This window comes from Phycodurus eques, chromosome 8, assembly GCF_024500275.1.
Source record: "Phycodurus eques isolate BA_2022a chromosome 8, UOR_Pequ_1.1, whole genome shotgun sequence".
Taxonomy (NCBI): Eukaryota; Metazoa; Chordata; class Actinopteri; order Syngnathiformes; family Syngnathidae; genus Phycodurus; species Phycodurus eques.
In genome coordinates this window covers 25,158,452-25,185,149 of record NC_084532.1, presented here as the reverse complement: position 1 = coordinate 25,185,149, position 26,698 = coordinate 25,158,452, and the positions used below count along the sequence as shown (strand labels likewise).

The window sequence follows — 26,698 nt, the reverse complement described above, 5'->3', positions numbered from 1 at the left end:
TTGCAATTTTTGCATGTAATATTGTCACATTATTCTCATATGGTATGACTTAAAATTGTATTATTTTTTCCAAGTAAAATTGAAACTTAATTGTGAAATACATTTACAGTGTAATACTGACCTTTTTCATGTAATTTGACATCTTCCTTGTAATATTGGGAAAATAGTAGAATAAAGTTGTAATATTAAATAAATCAGAATTTAAAAAAATAATTCAGTCACAATACTATGAGAAATGTATTAATAATCTAATAATCTAAATAATCTAAACTTTCACTCATTGAAAATGACTAATCTGACAGCGATACACATTTTGTTGAAATTAGATTTTCATGTTATGTAGACTTTTTAAAATTTGTATTTTCTTAAATGATGTACATAAAATACCAGTGAGTCAGAGTATATGGTAAAGTATGTCAAGTTTATTTAATGTGAAACCACACTACAGTAGGAGCGGGAACCCGTCACGATGGCCGTTGTCATTTGTGTTTCTTCTAACCACCGGTGGGTAAAACCAAGAGTAAGAAAGTCAAATACACACTAATGGGATCAAATGAATGATTAGAATGAGCACAAAATGAAACAATCAATAAATACTGAATAAATAAGTGAATAAATAAAAGAGCAACTTATTTATTCTACACCCCAAAAAAAAAAAAAAAAAAGCTCTAATGCATCCACCCTGTCGATGATTTAATGTCTCCATGAGTCGATTGTTATCCCTGCGTCATTACTTATTAGGACCCAAACACCAGATGGGGCTTTTTGGGGGACTCAACTTGCTCGAAAAAACACCAATTTTGGCAAGCCCACGTATCCAGGTGAACATTATGTGTTTTAGGGGTTCAGAACGCAATGCCCCAAAATTCACTGAGTAGCGCCCCCTGGAAAGTTATTAAAAAAAAAAAAAAGTCAGCCTGGGACACCAGTTTTGCCGATCAACATTAAATATGGTGCACATGTTTATCATAACAGGACGCATGTAAAAGTCTCAAGGACCCATGCCCAGAATTGAACAAGAAGTCGGCAATTTTGGTATGAAACAGCCATTTTGGGGTGAATTTCAGTGCTCTTAAAGTCAAAATTAGCCCCTGACACCAGTTCCACCGATCAACACCAATTGGGCAGTCTTGTCTATTACAACAAGGCGCATGAAAAAGTCTGAAGGACCCATGCCCTAAAGTGAAACCCAAGTTGGCCATTTTGATTTGAAACCGCCATTTCAGGAGAATTCCAGATCTTTTACATGAACAAACTCCAAGTATTGAATTCACCCAAATAAGCCCCAATCGGTAACAGTTATCCTATACTGATGGTCCCCGCTAAATTACCAAGCTTGTTTTACCTGCGGCATCTAATGTGGGCGGAGCACGGCGGCAAAATTTCAAGATCATTTTGAGTGTTTGCCTTGAAAAAGGGAGTGTGAGGTCCAATTCATTGCTGCTTGCAGCTTTAATTGTTATTCCTATGAAAGAATGGCCTTTTTGGGGATTCAACTTGCCCGAAACCGCATCAATTTTGGCAACCCCATGTATCCTGGTGAATAATTATGTGTTGCAAAGGTTCCGAACACAATGCCCCAAAGTTCACACAGTAGTGCCACCTGGAAAGTTTGAAAAAATAAAAATAAAAATCAGCCCCTGATATCAGTTTCTCCCATCAACACTAAATTGGGTGGACTTCTCTATCATAACCGGTTGCACGAAAAAGTCTCAAGGACCCATGCCCGAAATCCAACAAGAAGTCGTCAACGCTAAATTACCAAGCTTTTTTGCCTAGGCTATCTAATGTGGGCGAAGCACGGCGTCAATGTTTGATGATCATTTTGAGCGTTTGTCTTGAAAACGGCGATACGAGGGCATATTCATCGCTGCTTGCAGCTTCAATAGAAACACGTTATTATGATCAGAATTATCAACATGCCCATTGCGGTCGATGGGCATGTTGATAATAGGATAGCTTAGAACTGGACACAACCACAGAAGTCGCACACAAATCACACACTGTGCTGCGATAACCCTGTGAAAGATGAGCACTCCTTTCAAGCAGCAGCTCTTGTATGTCCAAGCCCAAGAAGCAAAACAGCAAAATGACCCCCTTCCTCCCCAAAAAAAAAAAAAAAAAAAAATCAAATAAGTGCTTCTTGTTCCGGCTTGAGCACAATCATAGGAAGATTCCCGTCATACATTCTTCAATCCGACAAAAAAAGAGCTGGAACACTTTGGTAGGCAACTGTGAAATATTAACTGCATGCCACGGATGCTTCATCCAAACTTCGTTAGCCAGCACCACTGCACTACTCTTTAGCAGCCTCTTATACAGTTTATAGAAACAGGATATATATATATATATATATATATAAAAATAACTACATTTTCAGCCTCGAAGCCTCTATTGGAGACTATTGCAGGCCTAGAGATCTTTGCATAGATCAAATGCTCAGCGGTGTTAATGCAAGGTAAGTCCATTTCAAATTCACTATATGGACGAAAGTATTGGGACATGTGGTGAGTGCATTAACTCATTCACTGCCAGTCTTCCCAGTTAATATGGATATTTGACTTCTAAAGCCGTCAATGGCAGTGAATGTGTTAACAGGAAGTCATGATGGAAAAAAGTGTGGAGTTGTTTCTTTAACTGAAGTATGCAATTGTCTTGGTAGACAATACACACACAAAAAAAGTAGAAATTCAATTGCAATTTTATATGAATAAAGGCCCTAATTTTAAATTTTTGGTTATTGTAATTTTATGGGAACAAAGTTGTCATTTTACGTTAATGTAATTTTTTTTAATGAGAATGAATTTTGTAATTTAAAGAGACTAACATTGCAATATTCCAATAATAAATTTCTAATATTACATATAAAGTTTGAATATTATGAAAATAAAGTTATAACATTAGAGGAAAAAAAATACATTTTATGAGAATAAAATTTTAATATTGTTAGAATAAAATCTGAATTTTGCATGAATTCTTTTTAATTTTTACGAGAATAAATAAAAAAATATGAAAAAAGGAAGTTGAAATATTAAATAAAAGATTTTTCTCATATTGCAAATGGGCATATTTTGTTATTAATCTTTCAAAATTACTTTAGAAAAATAGAATTTTATTCGAATAAAGTCATCATATTCAATTGACTTTCTGTGTGTAATTTAATGAAAAACAGATTGAGATTGCGCGAATAAAGCAACATTTTACTTGAGATTTTTAAAGTCCTATTATTGTATTTAAACTTTTACAATATGAATCTTTTGAGAATAGAGTCGTGACGTTGAGAAAAATAGAAAAAAGTTGTAATCACATAATGGTAATTAAATCTGAATTATATGAGAATAAAAACGTGATGTTGAATGAAGAAAAAGGACATTTTGAGAAAAAAGATCAAAAGTCGTAATATCTAAAAATTGGAAATGTAGTCTGAATATGAGAATAGAGTCGTAATATTGGATTAAACAATGTGCAATTTCACCAGAATACACTGGAATATTGAGAAAATAGTCAGAATATTACATAAAAATAATTTTACGAGGACAAACTAATATTCATAATTCGCAAAAAATATGACTTAAAATGTTTTTAATATTTTTTTGATCCTTGTCATTGTTTTTTTCCCCTGTAATATTACAAAAGTATTCTCACAACACTGGAACAATTTCCGCATAATATTGCAACTTCATGATCCAACCTCTGATTGATGAATTGATTGAATGAATGAAGAGGTGTGTCCCAAGACTTTTGTCCAAATAGTGTACCATCTCCCTGTCCACAGTTGCACTGCTGTACCCGAAAGCGAGTGCAACTATAATTCACAGTGTAGTCAAAGTGAGTCCAAGCAGCAAACCCAACTAATGAACTGTCACAAACATCCATGTTTGCTTCTTGTTGGCTCTTTTCTTTCCCTCTCCCAGGTTGTGGGGGCGGGGGTCACCTCAGAGGAAGAAGTCGGGGGGCGGTGAAGGCTGGCTGCTGCTGTTGCTGCCGCGGACAGTCTGAGCTTCGGCTTGGTTGGCGCTAAGGAGCTTCTCGTAGCGGGCCTTGTAGGCGTCTCGCTCCCGCAACACCCGAGTCAGATCGCACTGAAGCTGCTCCAGCTGAGGAGGGAAAAGACAAGACAGGACAGTTAGAAAATCCTGCAAGACTTGAACTCCATAAATGTTTGGACATGACATCCCTGGACGTATTTCAAAATTCAGCCCTGGTATACAGAGTTACTGAGCAACATCAAATCCGGTAGGTAGGTCCAACATGATCAGATGTCCAGAAAAAGTCTCAAGAAGCCATGCTGTAAAATGCACAGGAAGTCGGACATTTTTGGCCTGGAGAATGGCTTTTTTACACTAATCAGTGCATTTTTGTTTTCACGCTCAATTGGACAATATGAAGTATTCATTTATTTATTTATTTATTTTACAAATGACTCATTGTGGTGACCCCTGATGTAACACTAGTAAATAGTTGAATGGGACCCTTTTTAAATAAATGACTAATCCTACTAAATTGTAGAATATGCCTTTTTTGCCACTTCCTACAGCGGATATTTTGGATAGGAAACCACTAAGTAGAGTGAATATTTTTTTAGGGCTGTCACGATCAAATCTTTTGGGAATTGATTATCCTATGGATATTTTGTAAAGTACTTGAGTGAGCGCTGAAAAAATAAAAAAATAAATTAAATAAATAAAAAAAATTGTTTTGGGCGGCGTGGGGGTGGGCTCAATCTTTTTTATTTCTATTAATTAGACAAAAAAATCAGCCTTTGCTGAACTGTTAGCATTCCCGATTAGCATTAGTGCACTAGCACTAATAAATGCTAACTACCATTCAGCTCACTCATACATCGTGTTATATGTACATTACACATCTAATAAATTTCTTTAAAATCAATTACAGACGCTCCTCTGTTGTTCTTTGACAAAATGTATCAATGGCCCAACACTGCGTCCGTCTGCAATAAATGTCTGTGTGAAACATTGGTTACGGTGGCGCAAATATAGTTCCGTTTTTTTTAATCTTTTTTTTTGTGGTCCCGACGGAGCTTCGAGGCAGAAATTCTGCGTCAACCTATTTTTAAGTCGATTCCCCCCCCCCCAGTCTTAATTTGTTTGCATAGAAAATATGGACATTTCTCTTTTTTTACTAATTACGGTGCATTTTTTGGGGGGGGTGGAATCTCACAAAATTGTATACTGTAATACACCTGTTATTCCCCATTGATTGGATGGAATCGTACAAAGTACAATATCCTCCTAAATTGTCGTAAGTGAGCTCCGTCTAGGTACCTGTTGCGTGAGCACGTGTTTCTCCGACTCCAGGGCGTGGCGGTGCTGCAAACGCTTGTAGCGGCACGACTGGGCGTAGCCGCGGTTCTTGAGGGTGCGCCGCTTCTGCTTGAGGCGCACCACCTCGTCCTTGCTGACGCCGCGCAGGTGGCGATTGAGCTCGCGCACCGACAGGCTCACCAGCTGCTCGTCGGAGAAGCGATCGTTCCCGCCGCACTGCAAAACGCACCATGGTAAAAAAAAAAAAAAAAAAATAAGAAGAACTGTGACTTTTATCAACAATAATATTTGACAATTTGCATTTATGTTACAGTGTCATGGTGGATGTTAGTTGGTGGTGGTGGGGGGGGGGGGGGGGCATTTTCACAGGCACATGTCCCTTAATCTGTCATGTAATCTGACATAAATGTGGATGACAGTTATCGGGATTACGCAAGGCAATAATAGCAGATATTAATATAAGCTCGAACTGCGCTCCACATGGAGCTCAAAGAGGTCCGCCAAGACAACCAAGTGTAACACCCAAACGCTAGTATTTCAATCGCAACATTTTATTTGGTATATTAAGAGGAACTATCGAAGACTCTAGAGTATTTAGGATGTCACAGTTCATCGTCGGCCAATAAACTCTTTTGGAACTGTGGTGTAATTTTTAGAGATAAATAAGTCCTAAGATTTTGAAAAATAAAACTTTTCAAGATGAATTAGGAATGCGCAAACACTCCATTTTCTTGGTTTGACAAGACGCCAACAGAGAATAAGTGCAGTTGCCTAACCAAAAAATCAAACAGAACTCTTGTCGGCATACATACCAAAAAAGTCAATTACCAATGCAAGAGTATTTTACAAAAGTGGGTACACGCCTAACATTGAAAAAATATATAATTATATCTTTTCATGGGACAACACTAAAAAAATGACACTTTCCTACAATGTAAAGTAGTCAGCGTATAGCATGTATGTCAGTGTGAATTTACCGTTCCATCAAAATAACTTAACACACAGCCATCTATGTCTAAACTGCTGGCAACAAAAGTGAGTACACCCCTTCGTGAAAATATTCAAACTGTGCCCAAAGTGATCCAATGTAAGCGGTGTACTCACGTTTTACTCTATGATACCGTCAAATGTTTTGTGAGGCCCACCTGAGCGACTTGATGATGATGGTGATGGCCGCCGTGCATGGTGTGGTGGAGGTGGTGCTGGTGGTGGTGATGCTGGTGGGGGGCCAGGCGACCCTGGGGGCTGAGGGGTTGCGGGTAGGGAGCTGACCCGACGGACACGGCGGCGTTGGGGAGCGAGGGGTTGGACAGGAAGACGAGCGGTCGGTGGCACATGTCGCCGCCCTTGGGGCAGGAGACGTCGGCGCCGCTGTCGCTGCCCGAGTCTCCCAGGGCGCCGCTGGAGCTCTGAGAAAGACCTGGAAACTGAAGGAGGAGAAGTATTCGTACTGTACTCTTTTTTTTACGATACATGTTTGTACTATCTGTTTATACTACTGTTTATACTATCTATCTATCTATCTATCTATCTATCTATCTATCTATCTATCTATCTATCTATCTATCTATCTATCTATCTATCTATCTATCTATCTATCAGTCCATCCAGGCCTCCATCCATCGCTCTTTATCTGATGGTCTGTCTATTTTTCTGTCTTTCTATCCATCGATCCATCATCTATCCACCGTCCATCCGCTATCATCCATCCATTATCCATATATCTATTCACCACCCATCAATCATCTATCATCCATGCATCCATCCATCCATCCATCAATACAACCATCCATCATATATCATCCATTATCCATCAATTCATCCATCATCTGTTATCCATTATCCAACCATCCATCCATTCATCCATCCATCCACCATTCATCAATCATCTATCATCCATCCATCCATCCAGCCATCCATCCATCATTTATCATCCAATATCCATCCATACATCATGTGTTATCAATCCATCCATCTACCATCCATCCTCTATCATCCATCCATTATCAAGCTATCTATCCTCCATCCATCACCCATTCAGCTATCATCCATCTGTTGTCATGCATACATACATCCATAATCCATCAATACATCCATCCATCAGCTATCATTCATTATCCATCTATTCATCCATCCTCCATTATCCACCCATCCATCCATCCACCATCCATCAATCATCTACCCATCCATCCATCCATCCATCCATCCATCATTTATCATCCAATATCCATCCATTCATCATGTGTTATCAATCCATATATCTACCATCCATCCTCTATCATCCATCCATTATCAATCTATCCATCCTCCATCCATCACCCATTCAGCTATCATCCATCTATTATCATGCATACATACATCCATAATCCATCAATACATCCATCCATCATCTATCATTCATTATCCATCTATTCATCCATCCTCCATTATCTATCCATCCATCCTCTATCATCCATCCATTATCAATCTATCCATCCTCCATCCATCACCCATTCAGCTATCATCCATCTATTATCATGCATACATACATCCATAATCCATCAATACATCCATCCATCATCTATCATTCATTATCCATCTATTCATCCATCCTCCATTATCTATCCATCCATCCACCATCCATCAATCAGCTATCATCCATCAATCATCTATCGTCCATTATCCACCATCCATCCATCCATCCATCATCATCCATCATCATCCATCATCATCATCCATCCATCCATCCATCCATCCATCATTTATCATCCAATATCCATCCATTCATCATGTGTTATCAATTCATCCATCATCCATCCATCTGTCTATGCATGGTGACAATGGCTGCATCAAAAAAGAAGGATGATCGTTGGAGTAGACCCGGTTTCGTACCTGGGAGGTGACGGCTGCAGCAGCCGAGTTCAGCAAAGCCTCCACGGCATCCTCGCAGCCCAGGAAGCCGTTGACCGGCACCCTGTCTCTGTCGCCCAGGGCGCCCAGGAGGGTGGCGGGCCCCGGGAGCTCGCCACCAAACTGCTGCTGCAGGGCCGCGAACCAGATCAGATCCTCCAGCGAGGCCGGGCCGGGGCCATGAGGGTGGCCGGCGTGGCCCGGGCTGCCGTCCGCGTTCCCCTGAGATCCGGCGGAATTGATGCTGGACGTGAAGCCGGAGAGCGGGAAGGAGATGGAGGACGACGAGGAGGACAGCGATGACGAGCCCGACGGCGGTGGGTGGGCGTCGCTCAGGGTCGGCGAGGGCGGCAGAGAGTCGTAAGGGCTGGAACTCAGGCTGGAGTCCGGGGGAGGGTGCCCGGCGTACGGCGAGCCGCCCGATTTGGGGTACCCGCATTGAGTGGAGAGCGGCGGCGTGTCGGGTTTCACCTCGAACTTGAGGAGGTCAAAGTCGTTGAGGTACTCCATGGCCAGCGGGCTGGGGGGGAGGGAGTTCATGGGGAGGGAGGGTGAGGACATGATATCTGCTGTCTGTCAGGAATGCTGGGAAATCCACCGGGGAGCCTCAGGGCGGCTCATAGACGGCAGCGACAAGTAGGCAGAGTGAGGAGCTTCCTCTATTTCCAAGCGGGATTCCTTGTGTCCGTGTGTCTGTCTCTCTGGTCCTGGAGTCAGTAGGCAGGGAATGATAAATTAACAAGTTCTGTTTCCAGGAACGCAGCATTTAATCCATGGACACAATTATGTTTCATCAACTGATCCATCCATCCATCTGTCCAATCCAGCCAACCACCCACCTGCCAATCGATCGTTCCATCTGCCTGCCCACTGTCCACCTATCCATCCATCCACCGATCCATCCGTCCATCCATCCATCCACACATTTCGTCAAACAAGCATTCAAACTCATATTCACACCAATGGACAATTCAGAGCAGGGGTTGTCAAACACATTTTTGTCGCGGGCCACAGTAGTTGTAGTTTCTGTTTTTCTCAGAGGGCCGGTATGACTGTGAAACCATAAAAATGTTTCATCACCTCATCGTGTTATTCCGTATACACAACAAATTGATGGTTAACTAGTTTTGAAATCAGAAGTCAAGGATAATAGTTTAACTATTGTTGAAGTTGCTGTAAAAAGGGGTTTGGTAGCCCCCCCCCCCAAAAAAAAATACTTGCAATATTGTATTGTAACGTTATCATTTACTACATATGACAATCTGAAATATTTGTAGAGATTTTAGCAGGAATCACGGAAGTTGACGCACATGATTGTCTTTGGTCTTTGGTGGGCCACACATAATAATGTGGTGGGCCGTATCTGGCCCCGGGCCTTGAGTTTGACACCTGTGGTTTATCGTCTTCAGTGAACCTAACACACATACAAGTTTTTGTAATATGGGAGGAAGACGGAGCTCAAGCTTCATGGAGTGCTTTAATCCATACTCTTTCAATTTCCGAGATTTCTAAAAGGAATGAGACATTGTAAACTAAATTTACCGTTTTATACAGATCTTTGAGATTATTCATATTCAACCACGAAAACTCATTTTTCTGTTCAGGAAGTAATTGGAATTTGACAGTTGAACGTTTTATTTTGTAATAATGACCATTTGTGGATAACAACAACAATAATAACTATACTTGACCATGAAAAATACAATTTTGACTTAAGAGCTTTTACATACTATTAACAGTCAGTTTTTCAAACAAACAAAAAAATACAGCTTTTGTACATGCTTTGTCAACCATAGAAAACTTCTCATTAACAAATGTAATCCAAATCGATGTTCTTGAAACAAATGAATGAATATTAAATTGTACTTTTTAAGGTTTAAAAGTATAGTTTAGTGACCATTGATGACACACACTAATAGATGTATTGTGGAGGGCGATAACTCAGCGAGCCTAATCATTTTTGACACAAAGATTCACAAGTCTCACAGGCCAAATCCAATTAACGTCAGACTCTTAATCCACAACGGACACTTTCAACAAGAGCACCAGCACACGTTTAGGTCGCCACAATTTCAAACAACTACATTATTTTCACATTCTTTAACCCTCCTGTTATGGTGCGGGTCAGATTGACCAATATTAATATTTTTAAAATGTAGAAAATATAAATAAAATAAAAAGAGGATTAAAAGTATTCTATTCTATTTTCTATTTTTTTTTAAATAATACAATAAATTGAATTTGCATTTTTATTTGAAAAAAACAATTGTATTATATTTTACTAAATTGTAGCAAGTGCCTGCTTTTTTTCACAAATGAAAATGCATTTTTTAAATATGGATTCCTGTTTTCATTTTCACTAATTACAGTGCAATTGTTGTATGAAAACATTATAAATTACAGAAGATGCCTGTTTTTAATAACTGCAGTGTATTTTTAAATGCAGAACAAAAACATGTTCCCCAGTAATAACAGGTCAAATTGATGCATGAATATATTTGGTGTACCAAAGACCAAAAGCATGAGAGTTTCATGAACAGCGGGTCACACGGACCTATGAACTTGGAAAATTAGCGTTAAAGAATCCTAGTCAGGTTGATGTTATTTAAGAACTATTTTCTCATTGGCTGTCATGTATATTTCTCGTCAGGCCTCATTCAAGCATGTGAGAGCTTCACTACGTGCTCGCTAATTACAGGCCTTCGTATGTATTGACTGTGATCAAAATGAATGTGTAATTAAAAAGAAAATACACCTTTGACTTGCGCCTCTGCGGTACACCTCATTAGTTGGGACCCCTACGGTCACAAATGAGCCACACAGTGGTCGGTGGAGGCCTCCATCATCACACACACACACACGCACACGCACACGCACGTGCACACGCGAACTGTTTCCACAAACACAGATGAAAAAAAGTATGAGATGAACTTACCGTCAGTCATAGAGATGGACGATGAGCTGCGGTCGACATGACGGCACACACACACGCACACACACAGACACACACAAAAAAAAAAGAGTGGACGCACCGACTGCGTGACTGACAGGAGGACACTGAGTGTGTGTGAGTGTGTGAGCGTGTGAGTGTCTATAGCGCTCTGTCAGTCAGTGCCACTGCCCCCTTCCTTTCTTTCCCCACTGATGCAAATCCCTGTTTGCAACAATCCGACATCCCCTCGCACCCCCCACCCCCCAGTCGCCGCGTCCCCTCACATAGTTCACTGGCATGTGCCCCCAACCATACCAGTACTCCCCCCTTCCCACGCTGTTTTTCTCATTCCCTGTGTCGGCCTGTCTCTCTTTGCTGCGCGTTTTTTTTTTTTTTTTTTTTTTTTTTTTTTTTAGGTTATCTGACTACCTGTCAGACAATACATATACACACACTTGTTAACACACACACACACAGTTTACAGTTATATGTTACATACAGGTCGACTGAAAAATGCACGCGCGCACACGCACACGCACACACACACACACACACACACACACACAATATGCTAAATTACGGACATACAAAACCTCATACACACACAAACACCACATTAAAGTGGACCAACAAACACAAAACACACACATACATATACATACATGTTATATATGAAACATACACACAAACCCACGCATATACACGCACTTCCCATTTACATGTTACACACACTCACACACACACACACACACACACACACACACAATGCTGCTTTTTTTTTTTTTTTGCAATCCTGACACACTTGTCACTCACGCTTGTCTTTGGTTTGGGACCGTGGTAAAAATCGACTCAGCGTCGCCTCAGGGTGGACACTTGCAGCTACTGCACTCTGGCCTCATCTCATCTCATGTGTTTGGTTCGTTCAAATCTGCAGCAATGTTTTTATATCATGGATATGCACAACATATTCATTGCAATTAATGTGTTTTGGGTCATCCTCTGGGCCTCCAGGAGGCATCTTGACCAGATGCCAAAGACACCTCATCTGGCTTCTCTCAATGTGGAGGAGCAGAGGCCCTACTCAGACCACTTCCCCTACCTCCAAGGCCTGATACACACATAAAGCCATCGGCCTGTTTTTCGGCTGATTTTGCCCTTTCCTGATGTCACACGTCAAACGCCAAACAATCTTAAGTCTTATAAGGTTATCCTATAAAATTGTCCTTAGGTCTGATGTGTGTTAAGAGTGGATTCGTCCCAATTTGAGGGTCCAAAACAGGTCGGGGGCGATGATCATAAATAATGAACGTGTTGAAAATTTACAACCAAAACTCTTCACGTGTGTGGGAAATGCCGACTTCTCCAGAGTCATGACGCCCAGAATGCTGACGTGACACAAAATGTAACCAATCAAGTAGCACCCAAGACTGACAAATATCGAAACGAGCGAAAATTAAAACAAAAATGTCTTACCCGGTGTCGTTTTATGTATAAAAGTGGGTTCCCCATACGGCAAGAAGTATTTTCCTAAAGCAAGTCATTTATTGAGAACATTCCAATTTTACAATGCCTTCCGCTTCGCCAACCTTCAGGAACACTCGGGAAACATCGACGTATATCTGGAAGTGTTTCATTCTTCTTCGTTTTTTTTTTTTTAGATCACATGTGATCACACAAGATTTCGAGATCGGCAGTGGAACATAATCTTTATGTGTGTGGTCCGCATCACTGAAGACGCTGCAACAATCTGCCTCTCGATCTCCTGCGCCATTTCTCCCTCCCTCTGGAACAAGACCCCAAGATATTTCAAGTTCTCCATTTGGGACAGGAGCTCATCCCCTACCTGGAGAGGGCATGTCAAACCAACAACTTCCAAAGGCTTTAAGAACTCTGAGGCCATTCTCTAAGGAGCTTTTTAACCATCTTGGCAACTTCAACCCCAGACCTTAGTATCCCCAGACTGTGCTTCCTCATCAGAAGGCGTGTTGGTGGAATTTCTGAGGTCTTTGAATCATTTTACCCACAGCTCACAATGTTCCAAGCCGAAGTCAGCGGCACCCCAGCCCCTTTATACACAGTGTTGATGGTGCCCTGCTTCCCCTTCCTGAGATGCCTTATGGTGTAGCAGAATTCACCTGGAAGTCGTCCTCCATGACCTTCAGCCATCTCCCCACACGCCCAAGTTGTGCTGAAGCGACCGCTTAAGCTGGATTCCGCTTAGCCTGCAGGTACCAACTTGGTGCCACCGGAGTTCCGCAGGATGAACAGGTCTGATACGTCCCCCTCGCCGCTGGTGTCCGCCAATGGTTTTGGGGATAGCCGTCATAATCGGCACAGACAATCTGACTGCAACAGCTGTAGTCGGCGACACGGGACATGGCCCACTCGAACTCGACGTCCCCCGCCTCCTGCGGGACGTGATCAAAGTTCTGTCGGAGGTGGGAGTTGAAACTCCTTCTCCCAGATGCTTTCCAGCAGACCCTCATGACAAATTAGGATCTGGTAGGTTGGACCGACATGTTCCCCGACCATCGGCGCAAACACGACACCATTTGGGGATCGGTTGACTGCTCCACCCCTCTCTTCACCCGAGTGTTCAGGGCATGTGGCTGCAAGTGGATGACACGACCACAAAGTTGACCATTGAACTACGGCATAGGGTGTCCTGGTGCCAAGTGCACATATGGACACAATTATGTTTGATGAGTGCTTGTTGTGGAGAAACTGTGACAAGCACAGAAGTCCAATAACAGGGCACCGGTTGGGTTCTTGTCAGGGGAGGCCGTTCCTCCCAATCACACCCTTTCAGGCCCCACTGTCTTTGCCCAACATGTGAGCATTAACATTGCCCAGCAGAACGAGGGACAGTCCAGTGGGAGTACTTTCCAGCACCCCCTCCAAGAACTTCAAACGGGGTGGGAGCTCTTCGCTGCTCTTGGGTGCATAGCCACAAGCAACAGACAGGAACCGTCCCCCATCCCAAGGCGGAGGGAGGATACCCTCTTGACCCCAATGTACAGCACCAACCAACCTGGGGGGCAATAAGTAGGCCTACACCTGCTTAGTGCTTCTCACCGGGGGCAACTCTGGAGTGTAAGATAGTCCAAACCCATTCAAGAGGGACTGCTACCAGAGCCCAAACCGTGCGTCGAATCGAAGCCCCAGTACATCAAGTCCGAGCTTCTCGACCTCGGACACCAGCTCAGGCTCCTTCCCTGCTAGACAGGTGACATCCCACGTCACTAGAGCCAGCTTCGGTAGTCTAGGATCGGACCGCCAAAGTCCCCGCCTTCTGCAGCAGACCCTCTTGGCCCCACCCACAGGTGGTGGGCCTAAGACAATAAAAAAGTAAAAAGCAATTCAAAATAAAATACTAATTCTAACAATAATACATTAAAAATACATTTTGACTGAAAATAGAACATACACTTAAGTACACAATTCAAGAATTGCTATCCAATGTGATATTTTTTAAAAAGATTTTGCCATTTAATTTTACATAAAGTTTTAAATTGTGCTTGACATTTCATAATATAATTTGAAAGACAATTACAGGTATATAATAATAAAATGCTACTAAAAAGTTAAGTGAAAAATGATTTTAAGTATGTGTAACATTAAATTGCAGAATTTAAAAGTTTTGCAATTGAATTAGAACAACTTTAATTCACAAAGTGCTTTAAGTTTAGATCCATTTTGAAATTGCGCTCTACAGTCAAAGATAATCTAAATTGATAATCGCTCTTGATAATGTCGGGCTAATTTGTAAAAATAAATAAAGAAAGAAAGAAAGGAAACTAACTAACTTTTACTAACATGACTAAAATAAAATAAATTAATCTACTAATATAATATTGTCCTTGTAATTCCAAGACGTCACCCAGTAACTCTTACTTGAATGTTGTTTCAGAGTAACAATGTTTAGAAAGAAATTATAAAATGATTTCCAAATTTGAAAATAATAATTGGAATTTGAATTCATTCCTATACTTTTTCGTTGTGCACTACTACAGTTGACAATTTCATTTAATTTGTTCAAATGATGTAATAATAATAATTGAGAATGAATGATGCTAAATAATCTGATCAGTGTAATAACATGTTTAAACATTTGGATTGTTTAAAAGTTGTATCAAATTAAATAGCAACATTTAAAATGTGTTTATTTACATCGTGTTAATTTGTCACAACATTTAGTCTGAAGCTTATGAAATGTAATTGAAGACATCAAAACATGAGCGGGGCTCCGTATGGAAGATTGGTTGAATCTCCACAAAGCACTTTGTTTTGGTTATCGCAAATGAGACACCCCCTCGACCCCCATTGTCCTGCCTCTTTCTGTTAGACTCAAAATCTGTCAATTAATTCTGTTTCTTTGCAAGCCATCTAAGTCGAGAAATGCACAACAAGCATTTCTGGGCGCTCCTTAAAAGCTAAACTTGTTAATCCGGAGTCTGTGTGTGTCTTACCGGTGTCTCGTTAAGCAGTTAATGATGTTTTTTTTTTTTTTTTTTTTTTTAAAACAAATCTGATTTGTATAATAAACTGCTGACTCGTGAAAATGCGACTGCCCTTATGTTTTGCAAAGAACCATTTTCTGCTAAAAGTCCCAGTTAGCTCCCTTCTTTGAGCTCCTCGCCCTCTCGTTCTATGTTTTAACCTCTTTATCTGGCAATCGTTTGTGTTTCCGGAGGAAAGCTTAGCGGCAAAACCAACAGGGCCTCCGGCGAGGGTTCGGGACAAAAAGAGTGGGAGGCACACAGAGGAACTTACCTCATAGTCCACCGACGCACCATCATCCCTCTTGCGTCTGCAGACACATTAGCCCTGCAAGTGCATCCTAGAATGATCGCACGTATAGTACAAATACAATGTGACAGCCGATCATTTAAAATAAAGACTTGCTTAAGCCTGCTAGTGATTTTGATAATGATACTGATTTTCTAACATCTTAAATTTCGACGTGAGTGAAAAATCATCACGTTTTCTTACTCATCTTATCGTGTGTGTTGTACTACAGATGATCAACACAGCACATCACACACATAACGATAAGTCCCCTCCTCCAAGCCAGATGTTTGTCATAGGACAAACAAGATGTTCAGTCATTCAGATAATAGAGACATCCTACAATTGGGTTTAAGCTGATTTTGATCGGAACCAGGGAAATAATTTTGTAACATTATCGGTATGTGTGTACCCCGCGTTGGCCCGACTGTTTTCGAAACAGATCAAGGAGGACAAATCATTCTTAACGCACCCCACACCGCAGGATAATCGGTTAGGATAATATTTTCGAGACATCCAACAATCGGGCCTATGCTGACTTTGATCAGAACCAGGGAAAAATGTTAAACCCGGCCTGATTATCAAAATGTGTGCACCCCACATTAAGATCGTTGAACGGACTGTTTTCTGAGGAGGAAAAAGGACTCTTAACGCACTGCATACCACAGGATAATCTTTTAGAGATGTCCGACAATGGGGCTTTGGCTGACTTTGATCGCATGGGAGAAAAGAAATGCTGAAATGTGTGTAACTGGCTGAATCGGATATCATTCCTTTTCACATCACAATCAGTCTGTGCTTGTTCCCATCGTAAATATTGAACAGTTTAACATTTACGATTCTCAGTCCCGAGCGTTTTTCTTAGCTGATCGGGGAGAAAAAAAAAATCCTCTTAATGCACCCCGCACCACAGGATAATCACTTACGATAATCTGTCCGAGACAATCAGACTTTTGCTGATTTAGCAGGCTCGAAATCAGCCCCATTATCGACATGGGTGTACAGTGAACCGCCGCATATTCACTGTTCTTTGCTGCCGCCATCTTGTGGCATCTGTAAGCAATTAGAAACCTTTTTGGGTGGGCGTCGGTTTCTTTCTTTTAAATACATTTGACAGCCATAAACATGGTGGGTGCAACTCTTTCAAAGCGTAATGTGAAAATCTCAAATACAACTAAAATCCTGGTATGTATTGTATTCAAAATCAAAATGCAAAGCTACTTGAAAGAGTGAAAAAATAGCCAATTAAGTTGATTTGGCATAAGCTACAGTCAAAGTACAATACTGTTAAATAAAACCAATTTAAGGTGGAATTAAAACCTCTTTCCTGACGTATTCCTCTTAGAAAGACAAAATTGCCTCACAGTTAAAGTTACCTTACTTGTGTTTATGTTTTCTTTCAAGATGCCGGCTAATGTTCGATATTGTCCCCGCCGTTTCACTGTGTCGAAGACCACAGAACCGTAGAGTTTTGTTTTGTATGTTGTTTTACGTATGACGTTTTTGTGGTCGCTTTAATTACTGTTGAGTTTGCGAACACGCCTTGCTCCAGGATCTCCTTGCTCAGTTTCGTACTTACGTCTCGCACCTTTCACTTCCGTTTTAGGAATGGCGAGCCTACCACCTCCTGACAATGACAAGATGACCCCGTCACCTCGCTAAAAGCTCTGATACCCCTCAGACTTTATCCTCCGAGTGGCTCTGAAGTTCAAGAAGGGTCATAAAACAGCAGCCAAGCGAATATCAAGCTGTTTCTTTAGGTCAGGGGAATATAGTGACCGACAGGATGTGAGGAGGCACAGGTGCGGTGCTCGCCGGTGGCCGCGTTGACGCTTGGGGTGAAGCGACGACGGGTCGGCGGGGTTAGGGGCGTGGGGTGAGGGCGTGCAGGGTCTCCACTAACACGGCCTGATCCCACAGATACATGACCTAATCCGCACTAACGCCACCGCAAGCATCGAGCTTACACGTCTCACCTCGCAAGGGGCCGCCTCCCACCCTCGCGCCCCGCAGGAGACGTCTCCTTCACTCTCTACACACACACACACACACACGCACGCACGCACGCCCATAACATGCAACATCAGTCAGCATTGAATTTGAATGACACAAGTCAAGTATTCGAAATAGTTGTCGTTAACCATTTAACCACATCAAAGGTTTGTCTTCTTTTTAGGAAAGTGCACCATCAATAGCTTGTTTTCTTTTTAGGAAAGCGAGCCATCAATAGTGTGTCTTCTTTTTTAGGAAAGCGAGCCATCAATAGTGTGTCCTCTTTTAAGGAAAGTACAATATCAAGTTTGACTTCTTTTTAAGAAAGTGTCACGTTAATAGTTTGTTTTCTTTTTAGGAGGGCCCAACTCCAAAAGCTTGTCTTCTTTTTAGAGAACTGCACCATAAATAGCATAACTTCCCTTTAGGGAAGTGCAACATCAATAGCTTGTCTTCTTTTTAGGAAAGTGCAACACCAATAGTTTGTCTTCTTTTTAGGAAAGTCCAACCTCAAAAGCTTATCTTCTTTTTAGAAAAGTGCACCATGCTGTAAATAGTGTAACTTCCCTTTAGAAAAGTGCACCATAAATAGTTTGTCTTCGTTTTAGGAAAGTGCAACACCAATAGTTTGGCTTCATTTTCAAAAGTGAAGCATCAATATTTTGTCTTCTTTTTCAGAAATGAACGCATCCAAGCGTGGCTCATATTTTGTTTGATGTATCGAGTTCCAATGTTCATTTAAAGACTAAAGCAATCACTTTGTATTCCCCTTTTGAACCATTTGAAACTTTTGATCCATTTTCCACAACTTGTTGATTGTTTACGTGTGTGAGTTGTTTTCCACGGGTGGGGTCTTATTGTGAGTGGTATTATCAGGCTAGTCATGGGATTAGCGCCGATTGTTCCCCTTGAAACGAGTGTCAGATTAACAGATAGCAACGCCGTCTTCATAAACCGTCTACAGTGAAGACATAAGCCGCCAGGGATATTAGCTCGCTCTCTTCGCGCCTTCAACAGCCTTGGATCAATGCGTTCTCGCCGAGCGCCGTCCAATCGATCGATAAGTGTGATGCGGCACCCCCTGTAGGTTGATCAATAAAAAAGTAAAGGGGGAAATGATGTCACCGAAAGTCATTGAAATGTCTCGGACAACAACGAATCAATATGTTGACAATCTTCAGCGGCCCCGGCATCACGCTGCTGGGTCTGCTACAGGCTTAAAAGCGTAGACGCTGACACGTACAAACAAACATGAAGTATTATCTTAATCTGAAGGTATGGAAAAACACAAACGGATGAGGAGAGGTGGAAAATCAGGGGGTGGTGGTAGACAGCAGAGGAGGAGGGCGAAGAGAGGGATGATGAGGGATTAAGGTGGTCGATACTCCCAGACTGAGAGATGACACTAAATCTCTTCATTCATTCCCCCCGCCCCACCCCGGGTGCGTACCCCATCTTCTTCATCAGCCCCCCGCACTTCTCCCTTGCGCAGGTTTACCAGATTTCGACTTAAAAAGAAAAAATCTATTACCTTGACCGATTTTACGCATACTTTAACATATATTCTATTGTTCTTTTCCGCTTGAAGAAACAATACAGAGTTGTTGGACCTTGAAATAACAGCATCAAAATATTGGTTCCAAAGCATACCACATCAATCAGCGCATAAATCCATCCAGCCTTCTGTAGGAAAAGCTCACGATCCAAAGCATACCACATCAATGTCCTATATCTATCTTTGCAACCATCCCTCCATTGAAAGGGAAAGCTCAATATCCAAAACATATCCAATTATGGGCAAACATTTATCCATCTACAGTAGCCACCTAAACCACATCTGTCAAACCCAAGGCTCGGGGGCCACATCTGTGCCGGCACATCATTTTATGTGGCCCGCTAAAGCAAATCATGTCAACTTCCCTGATTCTACTAAAAAAACATTTGAAATTGCCACATGTAATAAATAATAATGACGAGATATTGCAAGCATTTATTTTTGTTACCGAGCCCCTTTTTGCAGTAACTTGAACAATAGTTGAACAAACTATTAACCTTGACGCCTGATTTCAAAACTAGCTATCCAAACTTTTGTTGTGTAAACATTCATATGGTTTCAGAGTCATAACGGCTCTGTGAGGGGAAACCGTCACTACAACGTAGTCCGCGACTAAATTTAGTTTGACTCTGCCGATAAAAGAAAAGGGATCCAAAGCATACCACATCATGCATCAAATATCTATCCACCCAGCATCCATCAATCCAACCCACCTATCCATCCATCCATCCATCCATTTTCTGGCCGCTTCTCCTCACTAGGGTCGCGGGCATGTTGCAGCCTATCCCAGCTGTCATCGGGCAGGAGGCGGGGTACACCCTGAACTGGTTGCCAGCCAATCGCAGCCCACCTATTCATCTATATCTTAAAGAAGAATCCCTGTTCTCTTCCCATGTGCCGTAATGACATCACAGTGTTCACAGCCGCCAGATCGTCCAGGGGACTCTGCGTCGTCCCCATTAGGGAGACGGTTCCCATGACGACCGGGCAGAGGAGACCGCTTGTGCCCTTTTGCCGACGTGATGGGCAAACACGTTTAGAGCAGTCTGCATCCCATCATCGGCTCTGAGTCACACTGTCTGACCAACACGGACGCCTCCTCCTGCTCAACCTCAAGTCAGCAAAGTGGATTTTTATTTATTTATTATTATTATTATTTTTTAATTCACATTTGACTGGTATGGACTATATTGTTGGTAGTTAAGTTGTTGTGTTTCCATAGTTTTTGTCAAATTTCTTTTTTTTGATACACTATGAATGTTCATAGGTCAATAACATGTTTAACAATAAAATGCATCTGCGGTATATACAATTTGTATACATTGAATTTATTATTTTAAAAAAAATGAATACACCAATTAATATTTAGTGCAACTACTAAACACATAACTAAACTAAATGCATAACACAATGGCACTTACAAATAACAGGGGTTGCCTGGGGTTGCCTGTCTTTCGATTCATTTAATTATTTTTATTAAAATAAGATAAATATACCATTGTTTGTCTTATTTTTCATTTTTTAAAAAAATCAGTGAATCTATTTATTCCCTCCATTTCAAAAATATATATATTTTGCTTTTTAAACCTTTGTTTTTTTTAACCTTAGTATAACCGGATCCATTTCTGTTCGTCCTCTACCCACACGTTCTCGCGATCCAGCTTCCTTCCCTCACGTTGCCTAGCAACCGCTGAAGAAGGATGACGAGGAAGAGGAGGATGCGTACGGGTCATCTACAAAAAACAACAACAACAAGCAAATAGGGCGAGTTTAAAAGTTCACGCGTCGGCTCAGTCATATTTCTCCGCCTTGTTTGGAAACTTGTTGCGGTAAATGCCAATAAAAGCGCTAATCTGGCCATACATCCCCCATTTGAGTGGCCTCCAGAAAGACGCTGTCAATTATAGAAAGAGAGCCGGTTACGTTTTATTTCATCAGCCGTACTGACGAGATGAACAATATTTCCTACAGGAGTGTCCTCAGTGCTAAACTGCAGCGTGCCAGGCGATTAGTTGAGAGCAGTGTTAATTACGACAATGTAATCCACTACTAATTACTGGCAATTTTAAAGTAATTGCTTATATCGCAATATTACTGCATGGTATTTATTTATTAAAATACTTTTGTGTTATGGGTGATACAAGTAATGAATTCCTCTTTTGATTAAAACGATTAAGGGCCGATTGTCGGATGTTTCCCAAAGTCAAAGATTATTCCGAGTGATTGTTCTGCGGTGTTGGGTGTGTTAAGAGCGATTTTTCATCCCACATCTTGGAAAACAGTCGAGGTTGGTAGACCATGCTAAATGTTAAATGTGCTCAAAATTTAGAACCCTAACCCTGGCTTTAAACTCTACTTGAAACCCTAATTTGGAACTCTAAATTCTTATTTGAAACCCGAACATTGCCTTGCTAAACCAGGCTTGAAAATCAATTTTGAAACAATAATCCTGATTTGAAACCGTAATCCAGCCTTTGAAAACCCTACAATGGTTTAAAACCCTAACCTTTTTTTATTTTTTTGGGGGGGGGGGGCACTGACTCTGTCTTGAAAATCTAACTTGAAACTGTAACCCTAGCGTGAAACCCTAATTTGAAACCCTACCCCTTTTTTGAAACCCTAACCCAGGCTTGAAAGCTAAATTTGATTAGAAAATAATGTTTGCTTTTTAACGCACCCAACTGTTGTGATGCGACACGTCAGGTGCAGAAATGACTGGACATGGCGTGGAAAGTCAAATTCGAACTTCGAATTTCAACTACGGCTTCGTGTGTGCGTGTGTGTGTTGTCGGACTTGTTTCTGACTCATTACAGCAGAAACGGAGGGAAGGTCAGGGCGATGGTTGCTAATGGCAACCTGGAAGGCTGCAGTTGTGTGTGTGTGTGTGTGTGTGTGTGTGTGTGTGTGTGTGTGTGTGTCCAGTGCCTGCCTCTGCCTATTTGCGGTGATCAGTCGCCCCCTGCTGTTCCATATTCTCCGGCTTGTGGTGGGAAATGCGGTCGCCATGCCAACAGGGGAAGGGTGGCGGGTGGTCTCGGAGGCCTGACATTATTTCTGAGGCGTATAAATAGCGTCCACCTGTGACCGCGGAACTCATTAGAGGCTCAAAATGGACGTTTACCGCGTCGTTCGTGTCAATGATGGTGGACTGATGACGGATGATGGGGCGATTTGCACTTTCAAGTGGCTAACCCTTGAGTAAATAGTACAAGCAGAGGCTGGTTTATGCAAATTATGGAGCTTGAATTTTATGACTACATGTCAACAATAGATGCATGTGCATATTATATTGTGTGTAGATGTTTCGATTCGATGATCCGTTGCTGAAAGGGTTATAACACCGCGACACCGATGCTATTCATTAGCCCATCTATGGTGTTTTGCATTGTCTGTTAGCATCAAGCTAAACTGACTTTGTGAGGTGAGTTCACTGCCACCGTACAGCGCTCGTATCTAACGTTTTCAAAGCATAAAAAATAAAAATAACAAATATGGCCAAACGCTGGTTCGTATCTCCCAAAACTCAAAACACAACCTCGTAGTAATACATGTCGACTGAGTGGAATCGAAGCATTTACCTCAATTTGTTTCTTCATCGGTGGCACCAACTGGTTAGCACATCTGCCTCACAGTTTTGAGGACCGGGGTTCAAATCCCGGCCCCTCCTGTGTGGAGTTTGCATGTTCTCCCCGCGCCTGCGTGGGTTTTCTCCAGGTACTCCGGTTTCCTCCCACATCCCCAAAACATGCGTGGTTGGTTAATTGAAGACTCTAATTTGCCCGTAGCTATGAACGTGAGTGCAAATGATTGTTTGTCGATATGTGCCCTGCGATTGGCTGGCGACCAGTTCAGAGTGTACCCCGCCGCTCGCCCGGAGATAGCTGGGATCGCCTCCAGCACGCCCGCGACCCGAGTGAGGAGAAGCGGAACGGAAGTTGAATGAATGAATGAATGTTTCTTTATCCCGGTGAAATAATGCTTATAATACAATGATAAAGGATGAGATTGGCGTGGAAGAGCCTGACCTCAACTCCATGGCTTTGGGAGCTGGTAAGATGGATGAATGGACACAACTAATACGCGAAAATAATAATAACCAGTAAACAAATAAAAGTGCAGAAAGAGTCGAGCAAAAACAGTTTATCCGTTACATTTTTTTATTCATACATTCATTCATACAGTGTGTTTGTGGTTTAGTGGGGGTGCTCATACATAATATTGATTCCCCCCCCCACCCACCCCCCTCTCTCTATAAAATATAATATCACCTTTCAGATATAAATCCGGAAAAAGCAAGTCATGTTCAAGGCAGTCGGATGTTCAGCGGACACGCCAGTTGTAGAAATCACATTCTAGTAATATTACTAAAAAAAAAAAGACAATTTTACTAGCCACGAGTCAGATGGTGGGGGATGGGGGGCGATGACAAGGGTCCTCTCAAGAAGCAAACACTGTTAAACGTGTGGTGCAGATTGTGTGTGTGTGTTACTCCGTCACACCAGCTCGCTATGACCGGGTCCTGTGTTGAAGCTATCTGTGAAGACAAACAAATGATAAGCTGTTTTTCTGCAATGATGTCATATAAAATACATCCACTGTATCGCATGACCACGCAACGTTGTGTTAAGGATCATATAGTAGGTGTTTCAAAATGGCCCAAAAAAGGAACAATGGAACCAGCCAATCGGTGTAGAAATGTAATGAAAATGCAAGACAAAAAAGGATTTTGTAATCATTTAGATTACAAACAACAATAACAATTTAATTGGGACTCTTTGAATTGATCATCAAACTTTGATGCCGTGCTCGTCTCATAATAGGCAGCATAGGAAAAGAAAGAAAAGTAATGTAGCGTCACCCATCTGTCTCGTGCCAATTCCAGAGAAGGAGTTGGTAAAAGTACCAGCCTTTGGAATTTGCTCAAAACGGTCACTACAAATTATAATGGCTGACTTCCTGTTCAATTTCGGGCAGGGGTCCTTAAGATGTATTTGTGCATCCTGTTATGACGAAAATGCCCACCCAATTCTGCGTTGATTGGTCAACCTGGCTCATTTTTTTCTAACGTTACACAGAGGCATTATTAAATGAGAAATGGCTGCTTCAAACCAAAATGGGTGACATGTTCAATTTCAGGCATGGGTCCTTGAGACTTTTTTGTGCCCCGTTTTATGATTGACATATCCAGCTAATTGCGTGTCACTCTGTCAAACTAAAAGCGAAGAATATATTTTTTCTAACTTTATAATGGGGCGTAACTTAGTGACTAATTTGCATGTTTTTGTTTGGGACGCCTAGATTACAGTCGATACATTTTCACCAGGACACAAAAATTGGTCAATCTCTGGCGTATCACATTGAGGCCCCAAAAACGGTGACTCAGTTGTCATTACATTTTGAAATGATTGAAATTGTGTTATTGTGTTATTACAGTACAGGACAAACACCTCACTGACAATGTTGCATGCTTACACAAAGACACACAAACACATATATAAAAAGCGAACATGTACCAGACAAGTCCAGTGACTTATTTCTGTTTTGGGGCAGTCTAGGCTTTTTCTCGGGGGGTTTGCGATTTGGGGGCTTCTCAATGCTAGTGGGGCTGTCCCTGTCGGTGCCTGAGTCGAACGAGCACATGGAGGAGACACGGAGCAACGTTAGCCAGGTACAAAGATCTCCGCACATACGGGCACATTGACGTCTACACTCGTTGATCACATCGTTACGCGATACCTGCGTCGCACGACATGGCTTTTCGGTTCCTCTGGGGTTTGACGGGCGCCTGAGGCCTCGATCCTTCGTCGCCTGAGTGAGTGACAGGAAAGCACGGGATGGTATTGTTACGTTCTTTTTTTTTTTCTTTTTACAACAAACTCATCCAAGCACGCCCAATTGGTTAATTCATTGATCAAAATTTGAAAACTTGAAAAAATATCAACTGCGATAAACGGGCCCACATACTTGTTTTTTCAGGGCGAAATCATTACAAATGATCAAGCTTTATGAGACGTGCACCCAATTATGTGAATTTTGAGGCATGTTGAAGCCCCTAAAAAGGTGATTCATTTAGTCATCCATTTGTCACGGCGAATCCTAAAAATGATCAATTTTTGACACCACACTTCAAAAGCAGATCAGCCACGCTGAATTCAAATTTTCTAATGTAGGCAGAGTATGGCGTCAAAGTTTGATGATTATTTCTAGCATTCGCCATGAAAAAGAGGGCACGAAGACCCTTTAAACACATTTATTTTTGTCATTGCATGACAAAGTCTTTTTCAACAGAGCCTTTGTCGAGCACTGTGGGAAATGGGCTATTTATAAGACTACAACATTGACACAACTGTCATTGTGACTGTCGCCTACTTGTCCCTCTACGCTTTGAAACGGCTGAGCAAAAATAATAACGAGACATTTTACATGATGAGTGTGAGGCTAAAATCCCATCATATGCGTCACTTTCACTGACCTTGACTGGCGGCTCTGTCTGGCAGCCCGTGCGCAGGCCTGCTGACGGGCGGGGGCGGCGAAGGTGGAGGGGGTAAGATCCTCTCCGGGGCCGGGTCTTTCGGGAAGGTCACGTACGACGTCGTCTTTGGCTGTTTGAAACAATGAGAACGGGAAGTAAATCTCGAGCGACGCGGTAAAGGCGTTCCCTCGCTATATCGCGCTTCACCTATTGTGGATTCAGTGCATATCGCTCATAATTGACCATATTGCTTTGGATTTTCAGTGTTTGCTGTAATTGTTGTGGTAAAATAAATGTCTCCCGGCCTAAAACACTAAAATTGTAAAACTAAAGAAAATACACATATTACAAGGAATGTACATAGCTTACAGTACTACTATGCATTACTGTATGATTAAGAGTTTAAAATGTGTTTAAGAGTATTGAAAGAGTATGCTGGAGGTGAATAAGAGTGTGGAGAAGGTTAATAAGAGTCTGAGGAGGTTGAAACAGCTTTAAAATATGTATAAATAAAAAAACGATATGTCTGCTACTTCGCAGATTTAATCTATTGCGTGTGTGTGTGTGTGTGTGTGGGGGGGGGGGGGGGGGGTGTAACGAGGACTGACTGTAACGGCGAAAATATATAAATATTTCTCCTTCGCACCTTTTCAGGAATGGGCGGAGGTTGACCCTCCATCTCTCTTCTTTTCTCCCAGTCCTTCTCGTCCATCCCGGCCGGATCCCTCTCGCCATCGTCGTCCTCCTCTGCAGCAACAGAGAAGGAGTCGTGTTTTTGTATTAC

The 26,698-nt window shown here is 41.8% G+C and overlaps 2 protein-coding genes across 7 annotated transcripts in view; both read right to left on the bottom strand.

Moving 5' to 3' along the window:
- Positions 1 to 3,109: 3,109 nt before the first annotated feature.
- Positions 3,110 to 11,185, bottom strand: nrl (neural retina leucine zipper). Of its 3 annotated transcripts, none has more exons than XM_061683889.1 (5): positions 11,110 to 11,185; positions 8,157 to 8,881; positions 6,431 to 6,712; positions 5,286 to 5,501; positions 3,110 to 4,097 (listed from the first exon to the last, which is right to left on the bottom strand). In XM_061683889.1, exons 2-5 carry the CDS (start codon positions 8,733 to 8,735, stop codon positions 3,936 to 3,938), a joined length of 1,239 nt encoding a protein of 412 aa, XP_061539873.1. In that variant the 5' UTR covers positions 8,736 to 8,881; positions 11,110 to 11,185; the 3' UTR covers positions 3,110 to 3,935. The 3 variants fall into 3 exon arrangements, with proteins under 3 accessions (XP_061539873.1, XP_061539874.1, XP_061539875.1); XM_061683890.1 differs by lacking the exon at positions 11,110 to 11,185 and adding an exon at positions 9,014 to 9,509; XM_061683891.1 differs by lacking the exon at positions 11,110 to 11,185 and adding an exon at positions 9,014 to 9,025 and having other exon boundaries at positions 8,157 to 8,919.
- Positions 11,186 to 23,689: 12,504 nt separating this feature from the next.
- Positions 23,690 to 26,698, bottom strand: part of LOC133406455 (capping protein, Arp2/3 and myosin-I linker protein 3-like) — a 35,662-nt gene continuing 32,653 nt past the window's right edge. Inside the window, exons 36-40 of one of the 4 annotated variants that reach the window (XM_061684084.1) lie at positions 26,561 to 26,661; positions 25,915 to 26,044; positions 25,179 to 25,250; positions 24,956 to 25,063; positions 23,690 to 23,972 (exon numbers count right to left, since the gene is read on the bottom strand). In XM_061684084.1, coding sequence (XP_061540068.1) covers positions 23,830 to 23,972; positions 24,956 to 25,063; positions 25,179 to 25,250; positions 25,915 to 26,044; positions 26,561 to 26,661 — 554 coding nt within the window. In that variant the 3' untranslated portion in view covers positions 23,690 to 23,829. Of the gene's footprint in view, positions 23,977 to 24,955; positions 25,064 to 25,178; positions 25,251 to 25,914; positions 26,045 to 26,560; positions 26,662 to 26,698 lie in introns of all 4 variants that reach the window. The other 3 variants (XM_061684085.1, XM_061684086.1, XM_061684087.1) reach the window with 3 other exon arrangements.